Below are 21,578 nucleotides of genomic sequence, written 5' to 3'. Positions count from 1 at the left end.
AACTCAACTAAGCTGTCAGGCCCTGAGTCTGTTAGTGGCTGCTTTTCTGAGGGTTGGGAGGAGCTGCCATATATGCCTTGTGGGCGTACCATTTAAGAACGCAGGGCCATTTTCCATGCCACAATGAAGTGTTTGAATAGGATTTTGTTGGAAATAAACAATGTGTATTTACTTCCATATATATGTGTACATGCATATAGGAACTGTTATTCTTAAACCTTTAAGTGCTAAATATATAGGAAAACAAATGCCATGACTAATGTCAAACCTTAAAATGCTATTATAGTTACTTGCTCGGAAAGAGGGAAGGAAGAACTGATCAAAGAGCATGTGTTTTAGAAATTGGGCCATCAAACACATTCAGGAGTCGAGGAAGATTATTTTCACTAAAAGTCAAATACCCTCGTTTCTCAGAATTCTAGGGCTCCTCTGAAATGCTGAGAAAGGGAGGAAATAGAGATCTTTACATAAAAGAGGCAACAACTGCACAGTATTTTAAAAATTAATTTTATTTCTTATTATCCTAAATGTTGGCATTGTTGACATTTGCATGATCAGTCCACTGACATTCTCCTTCATCTGGGTGGTGCAATATACTGAAAATGAAAATAATTTTCATTCTTAAATAAGGAAACTATAGGGTTACAAAAACCTAGATTCATATCAAAATAACTTCACAGAAGAGTTTGTTCATTTAAGAAAATAAGAAGTTTTATATTTATAAATTGACTTATACAAAATGTCCATTCTGTGCTACCTTATGTGAATATAACATATAGATTTATTTATGTTTTTGATGAAATGTCTAATAAACAGTGCTGAGGGTAATTATATCGCATATTTTAAAAGAATATAAACATGGGCCAATTCTTTAAATTATAGCATTTATACTATAATTTAAAAATATATTTTAGGTAATATAAAACATTATCTTCAATAAGCAGAGCTTCGAAAGCAGACATCTCTCTAAGTGAGGGTCTACAAATGAAGGATTTAATTGAATGGAATGAATGAAAAAGCATCTCTTAAAGACTTACTACCCATCCTCACTCAGTGGACTCAAATACAAAACGAGCCTGCTGTTGCTCTCAAAGAGTTAACACTAATTGTGGGGGAGACAACACAGAAAAGAAGATCCAGCTGCAGTGGGAGAGGAAGGTCTGGGCATCCCAAGAGACACCGCGGGGCGGATAGCAAGGCCCCGCTGGTCCCAAGGTTGTGTTAGCAGGTCAGATACCACGCGGGTGTAGATGCAGAGAAGCGGTGAGATGGGAGGAGAGGGGAGGGAACAGGTCTTGTTAAGGCCCTACTGTGTGCAGGAATCTGTGGTAAATGCTATATGAATACGAGAAGCTTAGGAGGCAGTGGCAGGGCAAACGGTAAGGCCTAGTGAGGCTCCTCGACCTTGCTAGAAAGTACAGAATCGTGATTCCTATCTCAGGGAAGTTGTGAGGGTGATAACGCAGCCTCCTCGGACCCTGGCCAGAGAAGGGGCTGAGGAAATCAAGGGGGAGCATGCCTTGAGTCGTTATGTTTTCTTTGTTGCCTGGCCCTTCTGGGGGAGTTCAAGGAAACTGGGGAGGAGGCCAGCAGGGAAGAGAAGAGAAGGGCACTGCCAGTGGTGGTGGGTCTTTCTACTCCAGGTCTGGAATAATTTTAACAGAATTTACTTATGTAACTGTGCCATGAAGATCAGTGGTCTTCCACCAACATACACCTAAAACACAAATTGCTAAATTTATCACCTGAATCAAATCAAGAAGGCTGTTGTAGTCCAGAAGCATGGATTTTCTTGTATTTCAATATGAATGCCTCAGTTCTTCCAAGGCTAACTTTGTGGCTTTCCATTTGTACCAAAGTGCCAAAAATGGGCTCTTGGTCCAAACATTCTTGTCTATGGTCTTGAGATGAAGATGAAACATTCTCTTGAATTCCATTATTTTCTTGGTCATTCGCAAACTTTGGAATTTTGAATTCGTCTGTGTTGGCCTTACTGGAGTTCCACAGGACGTTACTTTCCTTACCACCTTGTAGGTTCCTGTGGAGTTCTTCACTGAGCAGCAATACAATAGTCCCTCCAACACAGAGTACTCTGTAGGAAGAAGGGATGATGGATAAGAACAATTCATTCTTATTTGGATAAACACAACCTAAGTGACTTATATTTAAAGGCTTATATGTGCTTTCAAGTTAAAATTTAATTTTATCTTGAAACATCCTTGGATGTAGTTAATTCTATAATGCAGGGCCCTTATAAAAATGATCAAATCACTAATATAAGTCACTTTATCAATCACTAAATCACTACAATCACTAAAAAACTACAAATCACTAAATCAAATCACTTTACTTATCTATTTCCACTCTATACAGAAGGAAAGACAAAGAGTTAACTTAACAGTCGCATCTCAATAAATGTATGTGCAAAATAGGAGGCAAGTCATATTATTACAAAATATTAAGCAGGAATAAAATTAAGAGATTATGGATGAAAGTGGAGTAGGATACTGACGAGAACTTAACTCTTAATGCTCTATAGTTTGGCTTCTGATCGAATCATTCAACTGAAATTGCTTTCTCCAGTTACCAGTGATCTTCTCATTGCTAAATGTAATGGCCCCGTCTCAGTTCTCCTCTGCCCTGCCCTCTCTGCAGCCTTAGCCACTGTGAGTGGTCACCCTGTCTCCCTAAAATTCTCTCCTCTCTGGGCTTTCTGGCCATGCTTTATCCTGGTCCTCCCATTATGCCAGTGACACCCTCTTCACTGTCCCTCACCCTACATATCCAATCCATTGCAAATCTTCACATTTCTACCCTGAATATCTTTTTTCTTCTGATCCCTTTTCTCTGCTCACAAGAATAAATCTAGTTCCAATTCTTTTCTCTTCACCTGGATTAGTGAGATTGCTTCCAGATTGGTTTTCCTGACTCAGTTTCCTCAGCACTCTCCTCAGCCTCCACAGTGTGGCCGGGGACTTTCCTTCAGAGTGAAGCTTAGCCTGTTATTCCCTTATTCCCTTATTCCGTTATTCCGTTGGCTCAGGTGGCTCCCCGTGAGATCAAGTAGAAACTGCACTGTTCAGCCTTTATCTGTTCTGCTGAGCAGCCTCTACTTGGCCTTGTTAGACACAATCCTGCCTCTCAGCTTCAGTGCTCCGGCCAAGCTGGCCTCCTCTCAAATTTGCTCAGGAAAACCCCTTCCATCTCCTGTTTCTGGGTCTTTGAGCCAGTCCTTCCCTTCCTCCCCCCCCCCCCCAAACATCCCCAGGCCTGGGATGTGCTTCTCTTCACCTCTATTTCAGAGAATCCCATCAAAGACATCCCTCAAGAACTACCTTCTAGAACTGTGGGAATATTTCAGAAGAAAAACAATTGCTTGATCACATGGTTTGATGGGATATAGACTCTAAATGATCACCCTAGTGCAATTATTATCAATAATATGGAAATGAATCTTGTTCAATGACACATGTAAAACCCAATGGAACTGAGCGTCAGCTAAGGGAGTAGCGTGGGAGGTGGGGAGGGAAAGAACATGAATCTTGTAACCACAGAAAAATATTCTAAATTAATCAATTAATTAAATAAAATTAAATATTTTAAAAAACAATCACCGTCTACATGGATCTGTTTCTGATTCCTTCCTCCCAGTCCCCAAGTTGGCAATGTACCCCCAATCTACCTAATATTTTAACTATCTAGTCTTTATTTACTTTCTGCTTATTCAGTATGTACTCTCCCCTCCCCCCATGTATAACTGTCTTAGGGATTGCAATACCCTCCTCAGGGGGGATTGTATAATTGTCATAGGGATTGTATAATTGCCATAAAACTAAAAAATCTTTTGAGAAAGAACCATTTCAGGAAAGAGAGCTCGATAACTCTTTGAATCTAGAAGATGAATTGTTTGAAGAAGGTGCCATGAAGATTCCTGAAGAAACCTCTACAGCATTAGAAGATCCAACATAAACTTTGGAGTATAACTGATTGAAATTCTAGGGGTTGAATACAAGTATATTGAACATAAACTTGTATGTCACGGGGGATTTCCCCCAATTGACTTATTGCCAATGTGCCTAGAAAGCAATGGTTTGCTTTTTCTCTCTCTCTCTCTCTCTCTCTCTCTCTCTCTCTCTCTCTGTCTCTTTTATTTCCCTCTTATCTCTTAACTATTGTAGTTTAAAATGATCCACTGGGGAGACATCTCCCAAAGGATCACAGGGGAATTGAGAAGAGAATTCTTTACTCTGTTGCCTATCCTGAGTTAACACTAACTTAAATACCTCAAGAGATTGTGAAGACAGGATTAACTCTCCTTTGTCTATCTCTTGGTTGAATCAACACAAACCTGAACTAGGTGGAAGAGCTTGCAAACCACTTAGTGAATTCATACCCTCAGAAACAGCCAGGATGAGTATTCACCTCTCCAGAAGGTGAATTTTAGAAAATTCACACCCTGAGATGAGAACTTAAGCTTCACAAGGTGAGAAGTTGATCCCACAGACACTGCCACCCCTCTCCTTCTCCCCCTCCCCCGGGGCAGTGCTAGACAATTTGGAAACTGATTGGCCCCTGTGAAGAGGGAAAGGGACAAGGAGCCACCATAAAAGTGATGAAATCCTATGGCTTGAGGCAGATTGTCTTTGAGAAGAAAGTCTGAAGAGACTGTCTTCTGACTGGGGAGAATCTTCGAGGGAGCTTTGCTGGAGATTATGGTTTGGATTGTGGGCTTGGGAGCTTGGCTTCAATTTAGACTCTGACTCCGGGACTACTTCATTGGGTGAGTGAAAGGCTGACTACTTTCCTAGTTTTGTAAGAGACTAGCTTGGAGGAGGACACGTGGTTACTCACCTATTGGCCCTCTTGGCTGAGGACTAGTAGAGGTATTTTCTTTAACCTTGTTTACATTTATCTACTTTATTGTTTCCCCTCTATTTTAGTAAATAAACTTCTGATTTGAGGTATAATAATTTTGGTGAACACATTATTTCATATAATTGAAGTCCATCTATTGAATCAACCTTTGTACCTATAGACTATAAGTTCCTCAACATCAAGAATTATTTCATTCATTGCATTTTTGTACTCTTAATGCTCAGTATATAGTAATTAATAATTAATTAATTAATCCATGGTCAGTCGAGCATGGCATTGAATGTGTTTGACACTAGCCACAGGGGAGGCTCAGGGAGTGGATCTCCTGAGTGGGAGAAGTTTGGGGCTGGAGTGGGCTAAGGTGATCTGGAGAGTCCACATTCAGTTAAACATTAATGGTATCCCAGGAGCAGGCGACCAACAGGTTGTCTAAGGACTGAAGAATTAGCCCAGTTCAGAAATGGAGCAGATGAAAACTCCCAAGTTTGTTAGAACAGGCTGGGGCCCAGGAGCAGTCCCTGAACTTTGAGCTTTAAACTTGTAGTCTTAATTTTTTTTTAAAAATACTTGTTTATAGATTGATTAATAGATGCATGTATATTAGCAAGCCTGATTAATTCTTGGGTTATCTTTCTATTTTCCTGACATGTTTGACAAGGATACATCTTTAGTTCAATCAGTCTCATTTTAAATTATTTGAGAATAAAAACCAGGTTCAGTCCTAAAAGGAAGTGAAGTGGGGTTCTCTTATGTGATATACACTTTCCACTGATAGAAGATCTGTCAGGTCTCCAAGAGAGGATGTGGGCCCGAGGCATACCCAAGAAAGGGATTTTTTCTTGCAGAAACACTGACTACTACAGAAAGATTCCTCAAGAGAGAACAAGGAACCCACAGAAGGAAGCATGGTCTTTACAAACAAATCTCAACCACTTAACCATGTCTGGAGACTTTTGTTCTATTCACTATTTTTTAAAACTGCTCTAGGCATTTTAACAAAACTGGGTAATGGGAAAATAAAAATACTTGAATTTGGCCAATAATACATTCGGAGTTCTGCTAAAAGCATAATTAACAGAATTCCTCTGAATTAGCTCAAGGCAGTGACCTTTGAATGATGAACATGAAAGTTTATGTAGCTATAGAATAAATTTATGTTCATATAAATATGGGGAAAATCACAGGTCAGTTACCAGGTAATGCTTCATGCATTCTGCAAAAAGATTTTGATTGAAATTTACATTTTAATTAGTAGCCTATCATAGTTGAGTAGGACAAATACATTTTTCAATAGTGTCTTCATATTGGTGTCTAAAGGTGAGAATTCTGACAGGCCTGGGGACAGGGACTGGATTTGTGATTTCCCTAGCACAGGAAACTCCTGGATGAGGAAATTCCCTTGCAGGGCACGTCAACTCCTTTTTTGCAACTTATCATCTTAGACAATTGCTTAGAGTATCAAGAAGTCAAATGACTTATTTAGTCACACAGATAGCATATATAAGAAGTGGGACTTGAACTGAGGTATTCCTGATACTGAGGCTAATTCTTTATTATTCCATACTGCTTATCCTGTATTCTGAACAAGAACAAATTGAAACATTTTGTCTGGATTAGTGTACAAACTGATTTTGCAAGCCTCCTCTAGGTCATAAATTATACTATGTTTGCAGGGACCATCATGCTACAAATACCAGCAATTCCACTAAAATCATATCCATAATTTTATTGTTTTTATAATAATTTGTCAATTGTTATGAGTCAAAGATGCTAAAGTTTTCTAGACTTAATCTAAATTCTATTTTTCTGGCCCTAGAAGGTTAACTTCTGTAAATCTTGAAATCTCTCAGACTTGTGAATGTTAAAAATTTTCCCATCGGGGAATTCTTAATTGGAACAAATTCCCTACTGAGAAACATTCCCCATTTTGATGTGAGAACTTGCCAGGATCAGAAATGGGAGGACCTCTACTCCAACCGTACTTAAGACTGCTTTAGGGGAGAAAACTCCTTGCTAAACAAAGAAAGTACTTGGATCCATGCTTATGGTGGGGCAAGGAGTTCTTTGAGCCAGGCCTGTTTTTAGAATTGATACAATGAGATGCTAGGTACCTAAAAGGGTCGGGCAAGTTTTGTCTTAATGAGATTAGTTGACTCAGCTGTGTTTTCACGGGTTCAGACTTACTGAGGAGATTTGTCGACTTAGCAGGAATTCAGATGGGCAGTCCTTTGGAAAGCGGTTACAGTGATTGAACTTTTAAAAGCATGGATTAGTTGTTGTTGAGTTGTGTAAAAAATAGACTCGAATACAGGACTACAATCCCCATGAGCCTTTGCTCCACTTCCCCAGAATGCCTTGTAATCTCACCTGGGCCGAGATCGAGAAGATATTTAAGCAAAGGCTTTTGAAGGGCTCGGGGCTTTTGGACTTCCGTTTTTGGAGCAGAGGCGTCTCTTCCATGATGTGAGGTTATTTTGTCTAGGCCTCTGGCCTAGGCACATGTTTCTTACTTGTATATTCTTAATCTTTAACCTTTAATAAACCTCTAAAAATTATAATATTCCTTGCAGAGAGAAACTAATTTCTACCTGCCTCAGTCTCCCCATCTCCCCTAAATTTTAATCTTTACAGTTGTGTGACTCTTTGAAACCCTATGGACATTACCGTCCCTGGGGTTTTCTCGGCAGAGACACCAGAGTGGTTTGCCATTTCCTTCTCTAGTGGATTAAGGTGAACAGAGATTATGTGACTTCTCCAAGGACACAGAGGTAGTATCTGAGGACAGATTTAAACTCTGATCTTCTTCCTAATTCCTGGCCGAACACATTATCCACTGAGCCACTTAGCTTCACTTAGGACATATTTAACTTTGAAATTCTAGAAAACAGTTATGGCAGACTTAGACTCAACTCATAACATAAGAGTTAAATAAGGAGACCATAGAATTAGAGATCATTTTGCTCAGTCTTGTAAAGTGGTACATATTAAAATGACCATAAAGTCTAAACAAAACCTCCCAAAATGACCCAAATAGTTAAAATATATTATACTTGCCTTTCCATTTCATGAAGAATGCTTTTTATGTCTTTTCCTAATTTAAATTTTTTTCCAAATGGAATATCAGAAATAATGACATCAACACTTTTAGAAAGTAATGGCAATTCTGCAAAATAGAAATCAAAATAATTAAATTTTAAGACTCTATTATTTATTTGGAATCAAAATAAAATTCAAAGAAGGGGAATTTTTTCCCTCCTGAATTCTTTGCAATGAAAATTGGCATTCATTACTTTGTGGAAAGAAAAGATTCTGAAACAACTCCAGAATCACCAAAGAAAGATGAATTTTTTGTATATGAATTTATATAATATTTGTATAGTTTCTCATAGAAATTATGTGAATTTTGGGCAGGGGGAGGGTAATGATATCATATTGAAATATATGAGATAGGAGAGTGGAAAAACATAGTCTAGCATGTACCCTAGTTCTGGGGAGTACAGATTTCAAAGGCTTCAGAGAAAGGACAGGTAAGATCTCTGGACTAAAATTCTATAAGAGAAATCTGTCTTGGAGAGGTGGGAAACTTTGAAAAAAATTTAATTCTAAAGACATAAAAAAGAGAAACAATTCAGATGAAGAGGCAGAGGGGTAGCTACCAAATAACACAAATATACCTCCCAACAGGAAAATTACTGACCAAGTCAAAAAGTACAGAAGATAAAGAGTAAGAGAAGGTAATGGAGGATGAATAACAACAACATCCTATGATTCTGTCAAGAATCCTGCTCTAGATGGATTTAGAGACCAATTATTATAGTACATGTTTAAAGAGAAATTAATTCTTATACATTAATTCTTTTAAAAACTGAGAAAAAACACACTAACAAATTATAAAAGAAATATTTTCATACTACCTCAATCAGGGAAAGATGAATCAAAGAAAGAGAATTATAGACCAATATCAATAATGAATGTCAATGCAAAAAAAATTAAATGCAACTTTAAGATTATACCAAGGGATTCAAGAATGGTATAACACTGGGAAAATAATTAACATAATCATATTAAAAATAAAACTTGGGGCAGTTGGGTGGCTCAGTAGATTGAGAGCCAGGTTTAGAGATGAGAGGTCCTAGGTTGAAATCTGGCCTCAGACACTTCTTAGCTGTGTGACCCTGGGCAAGTCACTTAGCCCCCATTGCCTACATAGTATTGAATCTAAGGTGGAAAGTAAAGGTTTAAAAAAATAAATAAAACTCCTCAAATAACATAATTATATCAATAGATGGAGAAAAGGTCCTTTATGTAGTATATTCATTTATTCTAAAATCCCTAAAAAACACAGCCATCAAAAGGTTATTAAATATATGCCTAAAACCAAAGGCTAGTGTGAAGATTAAATTAAATCTCTCCCCTTATTGTGAAGATTAAATTAACTCCCCTGCCTGTTTTTAGATTTAATCACCAAAGTTGTAAACACCCCATTCACACTTGAGTGGGGGAGATCTGTGACTCACGTGTGCCATAGTGGGTGACAAACCAGAATTGACTGACTGCACCTTGGGCAGTCCTAAGGAAAGCTTTAGACTATGATTTGTCCACATAAAAAGTGGAGGAAGACACAGGAAGTGATGCAAAAGAAAGTGTCTTTAAAAGGAAGTTACAACTTCCTGTGGAGGAGATTCATCTGAGATTTGTGAGGGAATCATCTGAGATCTTCAGATAGGCAGCAACTTCTTCCAGAGTTCTGAGTTCAAGTTGGAGGCTGGTGAAAAATCTTCTGACTGGACATGAGACCCTGTACTTGGTGAGACTGTTCTTAAATCTCTCCCTCTGGACTGACACATGGTGAGTGAAAAAGAGCTGACTCCTTTCCTGGATTTTCTGAAGGGACTAGCCTCAGGAGAGACCTATCCTACAAGGGCCTCTCTAGTTAAGTACTAAACTCCCCTGCCAGTTTTTGAGCCAGGGGTTGGAGCAAAATACTTAGTGCTTAGTCTAGATATCTTACCCTATCCTTTCTCTGATTTTCTAACTTTACTATTACTATATTTTTGTAAATAAATTGTAAATAAATCTCTTTGGAATTAATTAAATTCATGGCAACCCTAATTTTGAATAATCCAGCCCAACCTTTTATATAAAACATCCTATTCCCTCTCACACTGGCATTATTTGCAATGGGAGATTCCCCAGTAAAGTCAGAGGTAAAGCAAAGGCATAGTCCTAAAAAGGCTACCCATAACAATGAGACAAAGGAAATGGAGCCATAAACATAAATCAGAAGAAGAAAATATTTCCCCTTTTGGCAACTGTTACAATGATTTACTTAGAAAACCCTAAACAACCAACAAATAAACTAAGAGAAAAACTTCAAAAAAGTAACATGAATCAAAACAAATGCATGAAAATCATTAGCAAATTTATTTTTGAAAAAAGTAACTCCAGGAGAAAACAACAGAAAGGTAAATCCCATTCAAACTAACTGCAAATTGCATAAAATATTTCCAATATTTCCAAGGCACATTTCGAGACATAACTATGATTATAAAATACTCTCAAAGAAATAATTACAAATTGTTAGAGAAATATTAATTGTTCATGGTTAGCCTGTGCCAATACAATGAAAATTATAATACTATTTAAGTTAATTTTTACTCAATATAAATGATCAATTAAATTACCAAGCAAGTATGTTATAGAGTGAGACAAAAGAACAAAGTGTATTTGGACAAGCAAAAGGTCTAAAATCTGAAAGGAAATAAGGAGGGGGTGAAAAGAAAGGCATTGAGTAAATATTTACTATGTACAAAGAACAAGGGATAGAAATATGAAAATAAGACAGACTCTAATCTCAAGGAGCTCATAGGTTTTAGCTTAAAGAAAAGGCCCAGAGATGTCAGGGTGCAGCAACAAAGCACTTCATAATGTGTCTTCTCTCTCTGTCTCTGCTCTTCTGTCTCTCTGTTACTCTTTATCTTTTTCTAATGAAAATTCCATTGGTAAAAAAAAAAAATCTATTTATTTGGTTTAACTATTTGACAATGCCAAGAATTTTGTAGTAAGAACTTTCTTTGCTGGGTCTCTAGTAGCTGTAGTTAGTGAGAAACTGAATGCAATAGTGTTCTAGCTATAGGTCTAACAGCTATTAAAATTTCCAGGATTCTTTGGTTCTCAGTTCTGGGTTATTTCTACTTAGATCCCAAGTGAGGACCCAAGTCCAGGTGATGGCAATAGGGTGATCTACCTGGCATATGCCACCTCTTGTGTCTCCCAAGGAAGGGGATAAATAATACTTCTAGACTTTAAATTAAATTATAAAGCAGTAATCATCAAAATATTTGGTAATATTTTTCATAAACAGGAATATAATTGGTATTATTTTTTTAAAATCAGAAGCAAATTAGATAAGGAGATATGATTAGATAAGGAGAAATCAGAAACAACTGACTTCAACAACTCAGTGATAGACCTGAGGCAGATTTCCATGTATGACAAGAATTGTTGCAACAACTGGAAAGCAATTAGGTAGCAATTATATTCAGACCCACATCTTACATCAAGTACCAGAATAAGCTCAAGATGAATATTTTATCTGAATACAAAAGGTCATAATGTGAAAACAATTAGAAATACAAAGGTCAGAATTAAAACTGAGGGAGAAAGCTCAGGGTACTAAAAAAAGGTTTTGCTTTGTTTTAAGCTATATTAGGGAAGAATAGAGAATCAAAGGGCAGGACTGTGGCTTGAGGAGGATCAAATAATGGAAATGGATGACTTGAGTAAGAAAGTCCTGATCACCTGTAATTTTGCTTTTGTTTTCTCTGCCAAGAGGAATGAACACTGGCCTCAAAAAGGATAAAGCAACTAAGAATAATGGGAAGGTGATTTCCAAGAACAGAAAGAGATCCCCTTGTTGCCAAGATGAATTCAATTACCAGGCCCAATTATAGAATTGATATATAAAATTATAACTTTTTTGGTAAAGTTATTATAATTGTTGAGCTGTTGTCAGTGATCGTTGAAAGATTACAAAGAACAAAATTACCACAGGACTGGAAAAAACAACCAATTATCTTCATTTTCTGAGTAAGCTGCACACAAAATATGTAAGCCTGATTTTGACTGTTGGCAAAATTCTATAGTATATCATTAAAGTGTGTGTGTGTGTGTGGGGGGGTGTTTGCTTTTTTACCTCTCAAATTTAGCACAGTATTTGACACAGGCATTTAAAAATTGCTTTTTGACTGATTATTTAATGAAATATTTGAAGGGTTTTCACATGGAAGAGGGATTACAGTGGTTCTGTTTGGTCCTACAGGGCAGATCTAAGAATCAATGGGTGGGAATTTCTGAGAGGCAGATTTCAGATTAAAAAAAACAAAACAAAACCCTTTCTGACAATTAGAATTATTTAAAAATGTGTGGAATGTTTTGGGACACATGGAGTTCCTCTTCACTAGTGCTCTTCGAAGGAAGGCTGGTCACTTTCCTTGAGTGTTACTGTGGGGACTCTTGGTCAAATTCAGATTGGACTAGATGGCCTCAGAAACTTTTTCCATCTCAGACTGTGTGACTTTGGTTGAGCAAGGTAGAAGATTCCCCCAAGAAAGAGTTCGGAGCCCGCTGTATTAGCTTCTAAAGCCCGAATACTAGGCTTCTAGCATATTCCTCCTTGCTGTACTCTAATGGTCTTACTTTGAGCTCACCTTCTCAGATAAATGTAACTTGTCTCTAAACAGAATTCTGACGCCTATTCAATCTCATTCTATTCAACTTAACAAAACTGAATAAGAAAAGAGAATTTAAATGTTCTGATATCCTACTTAGAATTCTAGATGGCTGCATCAGAAATCTGAGTAAAGGAAAAATAAGGGGTTTAGGGACTGGTGCTCAGGTAAGTCCATCAGTGTTTATCTTAGTAGAACCGAATAAGGTTATTACTTTATTCAACAACTGCTTAAGTCTCTGAGCACCTGAACACATACAATTCAGGGTATAAAGAAATCTTTCAAAGCACAAAGCGCTCTGACTGTGAGGTCATAAATCACCAGTGATGGAGAGCACAAAGTTTGCTTGTCGTTAAGGAGATACAATCTTTAAACAGACACACAGAGCCCAGCTATAAACGAGGAGATAAGTAAGAAGCATAAGCTGGAGTGCATTAAACTACTGAGACACAACAGGATCTATAAACTGTGAAATGTCAAACAAATAAGTAAAAAATGTCCTCTCCTTTCCACGAGGGCAGGATGATTCAGACATAGAAAAAAACATTTACATTCAAAATCCTGATCCATGAGATGTGTGCGTGTGTGTGTGTGTGTGTGTGTGTGCGTGTGTGTGTGTGTGTGTATGGGGAAGGCACTTCATTCTCCTCTCCAAGGAAAAAAGGGAGGCTAGCTAACTTCTGGAACCTTCAGATGAAGGCTTCTGATGGACATCCAGGTTCCCCTTTATTCATTCAACATTCAAAATTCAACAGACATACATGAAGCACCATCACGTGCATCATGTGGTGAAGAACTGAGGAGGGGGCTTATGAACCTTCAAAAGTTCCCCATCTAATCGGGAAAGTAAGACATGCACAGACAGAAGTAAAACAAACTAAACGTAAGGGCTAAAGAGGCAGAAAGTGATGGTAGAGTTCCGAAGAGAGGAAAAGGAACTGGATGGGGAGGGAGATCAGGCGAGGCTTCATGGAAGCAGAATGGCTGCATCTCAGAAGGGGAAGACAATTACTTCTCAACAAGGAAAGCCATTTTACTTTTCCAGAGACAGAATTGTTAGGAAGTCTCTTATCTTTTCCATTGGACCTGAATTACTGCTACTACTACCCATTGCCATTGGAATGGCCTTTTAATGGTTTTCTCTGTCTCCAGTCTCTTCTACTCAGCCAACTGCCAAATTATGCACTGGGGAGTGAGCATGTTTTATCATAAGTCCTCTGGAATAGTGCTTGGTCACCGAGGCCTTTAGTGCCTAAGTCTTTCAAAGTGGTCTTTATAATATTGTTATTGTATGAATAATAAGGAAATAGGTTTTCAGTAATAATACGTGTATAACCCAGTGGAATTGCTTGTCAGCTCCAGGAGGGTGGAGGGAAAAAGGGAGGCAGAGAAAATGAATCATGGAAACATGGGAAAATATTCTAAATAAATAAATAAAATAGTGTGGGAGAAAAAATATATTATTATTATACAAACTGTTCTGTTGGTGCTGTGTACTCTGCCTAAGTTGATAGAACTCTTCAAAAGTTTTTCTAAAAGTATTCCTTCATCATTTTTTATAGTACAAATAATATGTCATTCTATTCTTATACCATCCCATTTGATGGAGATCCCCTAAATTTCCAGTTCTTTGCTACAGGAAAAATAAAGCTTGATGTTGTATATATTTATAATTTTACTTGTTCTTCCCATTAGAATGTAGGAGCAGTGACTGTTTCATTCTCTATACTTATATCACCAGCACTTAGCACATGGCTAGGCACATATTAGGCACGTAATAAATGTTCATTTGTAGACTGAATCATTGATTATTCCTAATCTGCCTTTTGGAGCCAAGTAGAGATCAGAAAAACAGAACAAGGATAAACTTGGGTTTCTAGCAGAGGAGACTGAGCGAATGGTAATGCAACAGACGAAAATAGTAAAATCAGTGGGAAGAGCAGGTTTAGCAGGAAAAATAATGAGTTTCATCTGCAATTCCTTGGTTTTGATGTGCCAGAGGAATGCCCACATGAGTGGAGCAAACTTGCAGCGACTGAGGTCTGGAACGTCTGTCTGAGAGATCAGGGCTAGGGACTGAGTTTGGAAGCCATCTGCCTGGCAGCAGTAATTAGAATGGCAAGAATAAATTGACATCTTGGGGAGCCTAATGAGAGAAGAGAAAAGAAGGCCAAGGACAGACCCTGAGGAGCAAGTTCATTAATTAGCTCAGCTCTATGAACTGGTAAAGGATGACAGGTAAAATTCCAAAAGGCAAAGACTGGAGGTGGGGAAAGAAGGGGGACAAGGCAGTAAAGTGTGAGGAATGGAAAAAATGGAGGCTTGATCACTGCAATAATCATAGCATTTACATAGTGCTTTAAGGTTTGCAAATCATCTTTTATAGGTTAACTCATTTGGTTTTCATAATAATTCTATGAGGTATGGGTCAATGGGGATATGAATGGGGACATAGACTCTAAGCGATCACTCTAATGCAAGTATTAATAATATGGAAATAGGTCTTGATCAATAACACACGTAAAACCCAGTGGAACTGCTCATTGGCTATGAGCAGGGGAGAGGAGGGAGGGAAAGAACATGAATCTTGTAACCATGGAAAAATAGTCTAAATAAATTAAATAAAAATTTTCAATTAAAAAATAATAATTTTATGAGGTAGATGCTATTATTGTTCCCATTTTAGAGATAAGGGGAATGAGGCTGGAGGAGTCTAAGTGATTTGTCCAGCATCATGCAGTTAATAAGTGTTTGAGGCAAGACTGAAACTCAGCTCTGCCTGACTCCAAGTCCAGTACTGTGCCACCTTGTTGCTTTTCTGGAATGTGGCTGAGGGACAATAGCCATTTGATTTCTGAAACTGATACCAAAAACACTGAGTCAGTCTTTAACAGAGGATATCTCCTTTTCCTCCCAAGATGCAATGTTTGCAAAATTCATTTTTTTTTCATATTACGGAAATATCCTGTAGTTGTAGGAGAGAGAAGAATATATTGTTTGATTTTTAAAATAAATTTAATAGTTTATAGATCCTACGCCTTTGGTATCTTCCAATGAAATTAGTGTGATCTATATCTCCTTAATGAGTAAGCTGAGTAAATAGACTCAGGTTGTTTACAATATAGATTATGTGAGGGGAAATCCAGTGAAATAAAACTGGGAAGGTAGCTGGAGGCCACATTATGGAGAGATGGAGAGATTTACTAAGGAATTTGTATACTTGGGATTTCTGGAGCTGGAAGAGAGACATTAGGGATAGATTTGGACAAGTAGCTTCAGGTTTTTGGACCATAATACCCTAATCAGTAAAATCTACCTTTTATGCCCTTTCCAGCTCTAAAAATCCAGAGAACACAAACTTTTCCTTAGAAAAGCTCTCTATAATGTGGCTGTAGCCTACCTTTCCAAGGGGAGAACTGGGCTCAAACCCACATCACTTGGCATGCCTCCCTTGATCCAGAGCTCCTTCCACCTGCCAGGAATCCATAGGGATCTGAATTTTAGCCCTTTCCAACAGACTTTCCCTTAACAAAGGAAGCTTCACTTGAAGCCAATTCAAGGCACCAAAAGCCCACATCTTTCTTAATGAAAAATATAGGTAGTTCTAATCACTCTAATTTAACTAGGGGTCACCCAAAACTTAGAATCTATGAACTATTAAATCTTTAATATGTTAAATATCAAGAAATATATGAGTAAAAGTCTTCCTCTCCCTTCCATGACGAAAGGACAACTCAGTGATAAGAAAACACTATTAATTTCAAAACCTTGATGCATCTTGGGATAAAAAGCTAATCTAATCTTTCAATGACTAACTCAATAATCCATATGCCAATATACCAAATTCTGTGAACATATACTAGATGTAGATTAAAACCGTTTTGGGTTTATCTCAATATTTTCTCTTAAAAAAAAGGTGATACTTGAAAGGCAAATCTAGCTCCTACAATCACTCAAACAGGATTTATTAGTAAGCAGGTTGAAAGTGGATTTTGGGGAGAATGTAATAGACTCTTATTTTGTCCTGTTTTTGTTATTTTTCTTTTATCTTTCTGTGGGATGCCTCTTTGATATAAAAATTTCCTTCAATACCTCCTTAGAAGACAAAGGAAAATTCAGAGGACCTGTTCAGTTCAAGGAAGGCCTCTTAACAAATTCTCTTTGACCGACATAAAAAAAGGTACAGTTTTCTTTAGTCTAGTGTAAATGGCTGTGCAAAAGAGGACACGTTCTTTTCCCAGGTAACAATTTAAGCTTCCTCTTTTATTAAGTATCTTCTGCCAAATGCTCAACCTAATCCTACCAAGTACTTTGGAAGAAACACATCTCTTTGCTATTCTCTCTCTCGATCATGTAGTTCAGGAAAAGAGAATACACAAACACACATCATCTGCAGAACTGTGAGACACGCATGTCTGTCACTTACTGATGGTGTGTGTGTGTGTCATGTGGGAGTGTCCAGTCTGCAGTTTACCTGTATGTAGCCTATGCTGGCTTATTTGGGTAGTAGCTGGCAGGGCCCCCAAATAATCTCATGACAAGCACTTGCTTAGTGTCAGAGATTTAAAAACAAAGATGAAACATTCATTTTGATTGTAGTTGACTGTTTTGAGAATTATTTTTATAGCCTTCATTTTCCCCACTAGTGTTGATACAAGTTATATTTCTTATGTGGAGGAAAAAAAAGCTCTCATGAGATTATCTTTAATAGCTTCCCAGAGCAGTCAAAATGATTAAATTGTTTTGGGGGTTTTTTTTGGATTTTCCAAGAAACTAAACATTCTTCCCAGGAGTGTGGCATGGACTTAGCCAGAATTTTAAGGGAGAATTTTATGTAATCAAGAATTGACAAGTCTCTCTATTCTAGGCAGAAATGCTTGTGATTTAGAACCAAGAAAAGATCAATTAACATACATTTTGGAGATGACAAAAACGGGGACATACTGTTTTATATAAAAAACCAGAAAATGCCAACAAAAAATATTTTGCTGAACTGAATCATTAATCCCATAAGTTTTCTGATGGACAATTTGATTCAGGTTTTGGGATAAAAAATATCATGGACTACTTCTAATGTTCCTCTTACATAAACAAGTGGAGGTATATATGTATAATATACGCATAGCCAAATGTATGTATACACATTTATATATGTGGACATATGTGCATAGCATATCTATATGTATATTTACACACATACTTCAACATATAAATGTACTAAAGTGCTGAGTCCATAATAGGCACTTACTTCATAATCTTTCACTGAGTGGGCTGTGAAGCTTGTTTGATGGTTCTTTTTTTATATTTTCTGGACATTTATTTTGAAACAATTAGGGCTATTTATATTTTATCCTCTATTCTACTTAAATTTGCTCTATGGATTTCCATTTTTATTTGAATCAGGGGATCTGGAGTTTTCTTTCAAAATCCTAGGTTTTTTTCTTTAAGAATTTATACATATGAGGTGTCCCAAAAGTCTTAGTGTAGTTTTATGCTCACACACACACACACACACACACACACACACACACACACACACACACATTCATCCATCCCCAAAATCTTGGTGTATGTGTCTCAAAAGTCTTGGTACTGTTTTAAGTAAATTGTACCAAGTTTTTTGGGACACCATAAATATATGTAAATATCTGACTGATCTGAAGAAAAACACCTGGGCTCTGAAAGAGAAGGTCAGACATAATTACCTATCTCAAATAGCAATGGAGAGTCTTATGAGCAGATTTATGTAAAATAGAGGATAAAAGATAAACAGCACAACTGTTTTAGAATGTTCGGGAAATATAAAAAAAAGAACAAGCAGACAACCTTCATGGGTCACTGGGAAAAATCCTTATGGAAGATTATAAATAGATAAGTTAACCCAGCAAGCATTCATTGTCTGCTATGTGCCAGGCACTGTGCTAAGTGCAGGAGATGCAGAGACAGGCAAAAGATAATCTTTGATCTCAAAGGACTCACAGACTAATGGGGGAGCCAATAAGCAAACAAACAATATATAATAGTAAAAACAAACAAATAAATAAATAAGGTAGAAGCAGGATAAACTGGAGATAAGTGCACTAGCATTAAGGAGGACAGGCAAAAGATTCTTGCAGAAAGTGGGATTTTAGCTGAGTCTTGACGGAAGTCAGGGAAGCCAGAAGGAAGAGGTAAGAGAGAGCATTTTAGGGCATGGAAGACAGTCAGAGAAAATGGACAAGATGATAAAGCTGTGAGGATGCAATCTGTACAAGTGGATGGAGTATGTCCATTTACATTGATGAGACCAGGAATCCATCAATTTCGTGAAGTGATTAAATAAATCATGAATGTATTTCTGTACCAATAGGTGGTTCTAGTTCTCCTTACTGGGGCCTAACAGAAAATGTTTAATCACTTTTCTAGAGGAGAACCCTTCCAATATTTGAAGATAGCTATTATGTCCTTTTAAAATCTTTTCTTTGCTCTTAATAAACGATTCTCCAATTCATGCTCCTAGTTCCTTCAACCAAATCTTTGTATTACTTGTTTCTGAGATCTCTCTACATCCTACATATTGTGAAGATAGAATTAACTCTCCCTTTGTCTATTTTTAGTTAATCAAATCAAGAACTAAAGTACCCCTATTTAGTAGCTAGCTAACCATTAGGTAAGAAAGCTCACAAGACACTTACAAGTTCACACCCCCAAAGGCCACAAGCACTGCATCCCCCAGAGCAGTGCTAGGCAAATTGAAAGACTGCAATTGGTTTCTGTGAAGAGGGGGAGAAACAGGAAATGACATGGAAAAAAGGGGTATAGAAGAGACCAACATGGTCTGGGCCTTTTTTCTTCCTTGGTTTTGGGGAGGTTAGATATTCTTCCCTTAGATCCTGCATTGGTGAGTAGAGCTGAAGAGACACGCTTTTCCTTGGAGTCATTCTGCATTGGTTGAACTCTGGCTGAGACACCACTGGGACTTCTGGCTGAGGAATCCCAGGAAATCCACATGGAGATCAGGACTTGGGGAACCCACTGCTGGGGGCTGGAGCAGCACTTAGGGCTGGTAGGCTACACCAGGTTTTGCCTCTTTCCTCTATTTCCCACTTTCATTATCTCTACCTTGTAAATAAAAACTGCTAATAGTCATTTTGACTTAGGGGCTAATATTTAATAAACGTCGACCACAATATTATTTTTTAACTCTCATATTGCATAAAACCTAAATTTAATTGTTGCAAGACCTCTCCATGGGGTCTAGCCCATCAATTTCTCTTTTAAAATATAGTGCCCAGAACTAGACATAATGCTTGCAATGTGGTCTGACTAAAGCAAATTACTTTGTGTGATAAAGATGAATGGTTTGCAAAGACTGAGAGGTGCAAACTTCATCTTTATCACATCTGAAACTATCAAATTAGCCTTTTATTGGTCATCACATCACACTGATTCATATGGAACTCACAGATCACTAAAAGCCTGAATCTTTTTTTACATAAAATATTTTCTAACAAAACTATTCTCCTTCTATCTTATATTTATATAACTGATTTTAAAAACTCAAGTACAGTACTTTGCAGTATAATTTAATAAACCTATTAAATTTCATCATTACTTTCTAACTTTTCATGATGTTTTTAGATCAGGACTTCTTCATCTAATGTAATAGCTGTCCCTCTTTGTTTTGTGTTATCTATAAAATTAATAAGCATGCATATGATCTATACCTTTATCCAAGTCACTGATTAAAATGATCAATAGAAAAGAGTGAGGTAGTGAATTCTCCATTACTGGAAGTATTTCAGCTCAGGCTGATAGAAAATCAGTCAGAGATATTGCTGAGTCTGACCTGGAGTGTGAGGCTAAATCAGATTACCTCTACTGGATCTTGCAATATTAAGATTATAAGAAACCTCATTTCTAGTTTTGTGACTGTCAAGTACTTTTTTTATTTATATGCCTGAATATGTAACTGGTTTGGAAATATTTTATTTTTAACCACAGAGCTAGAAACTCCCTAAAGTTATTGAAAGAAATTCGATGAGTTATTGGTCTTTTGTTCATCTTTTAATATCGATTCTAAGTGATATATGATTATAAGGAAAATATCAAATCCATTAAATGTATTTTTTAAAAGGTTTGAACATATCTAAAGGTTCTTTGATTGCTCTTTGGACAAAAGAATGGAAAAGTTGCTGATTATTTATTTGAATGCTACTTCCCAAGAATAAATCATCTGATGAATATTATAATTTCTTTTATTTTAATAACTACAATCAATATTGAGAACTACATATAAATTCCACTAATATAATCCTTTTGATTCCTTAAGAAATATTCTTTTCTAATTATATATAGTCAGTTTCATTTTACAATGTTCTGCTACTAAACATGTACTAAGCTACATAAAAATTTTGATTACATTTGTATTTTGAATAGCTTACCTGTTACAGAGAATTTAAGTAATTCTATTCTATCCACAAGACCAGCAGATTTTAGATTGTCGCATGCACCTGATAACTGTGAATCACTTACATCAGCCCCCAAATAATATGCATTCTGCAAAGAAAAACAGATTGTTGAAGCATAAGTAAAATTATGAAATATTTTGCTTATCTAAGCAAGTTTATTTTCATTTTTTTAAATGATGAAAGAGGAAAATGGGCTCACTCTGACCCCTAGAACCAGGCAGGAATGCCAATAGTGGATATTTAAAGCCCTTTAGGAGCAGGTTCCAGTTTCCTAACTCCTAACAGTCGCTCCCTCTCTACACCAAAGGAGTGCTGTTCCTGTGCTCCCCATAACCACCGAGCCTGGCACCGACTGCCCTCCAGGCCTAGATTACACTCCTGCCCCCCCTCTACTACAGAGAAGATTCCATTTCTTTCAAAACTCAAATCAGACGTCTCATCCTCCAAGCCCTACCCGATCCCCAGGTGCGGAGTCTCCTCTCTAATGACCCAGAGGTTCTCTGGTATGCATTTATCTCTATGC

At 37.2% G+C, this 21,578-nt stretch overlaps 1 protein-coding gene across 3 annotated transcripts in view; it reads right to left on the bottom strand.

Moving 5' to 3' along the window:
- Positions 1-491: 491 nt before the first annotated feature.
- The window catches only part of THUMPD2 (THUMP domain containing 2), a 275,888-nt gene continuing 254,801 nt past the window's right edge, over positions 492-21,578 (bottom strand). For 2 of the 3 annotated variants that reach the window (XM_007476992.3, XM_007476991.2), the window contains 4 exons: positions 21,029-21,143; positions 7,930-8,038; positions 1,746-2,092; positions 492-596 (listed from right to left, as the gene is read on the bottom strand). In XM_007476992.3, the coding sequence (XP_007477054.2) occupies positions 1,756-2,092; positions 7,930-8,038; positions 21,029-21,143 (561 nt within the window). In that variant the 3' untranslated portion in view covers positions 492-596; positions 1,746-1,755. Of the gene's footprint in view, positions 2,093-7,929; positions 8,039-21,028; positions 21,144-21,578 lie in introns of all 3 variants that reach the window. The other variant, XM_056825863.1, reaches the window with a different exon arrangement.

This window comes from Monodelphis domestica, chromosome 1 (genome assembly GCF_027887165.1).
Source record: "Monodelphis domestica isolate mMonDom1 chromosome 1, mMonDom1.pri, whole genome shotgun sequence".
Taxonomy (NCBI): domain Eukaryota; kingdom Metazoa; phylum Chordata; class Mammalia; order Didelphimorphia; family Didelphidae; genus Monodelphis; species Monodelphis domestica.
This window is presented reverse-complemented; position numbering and strand designations above follow the sequence as displayed.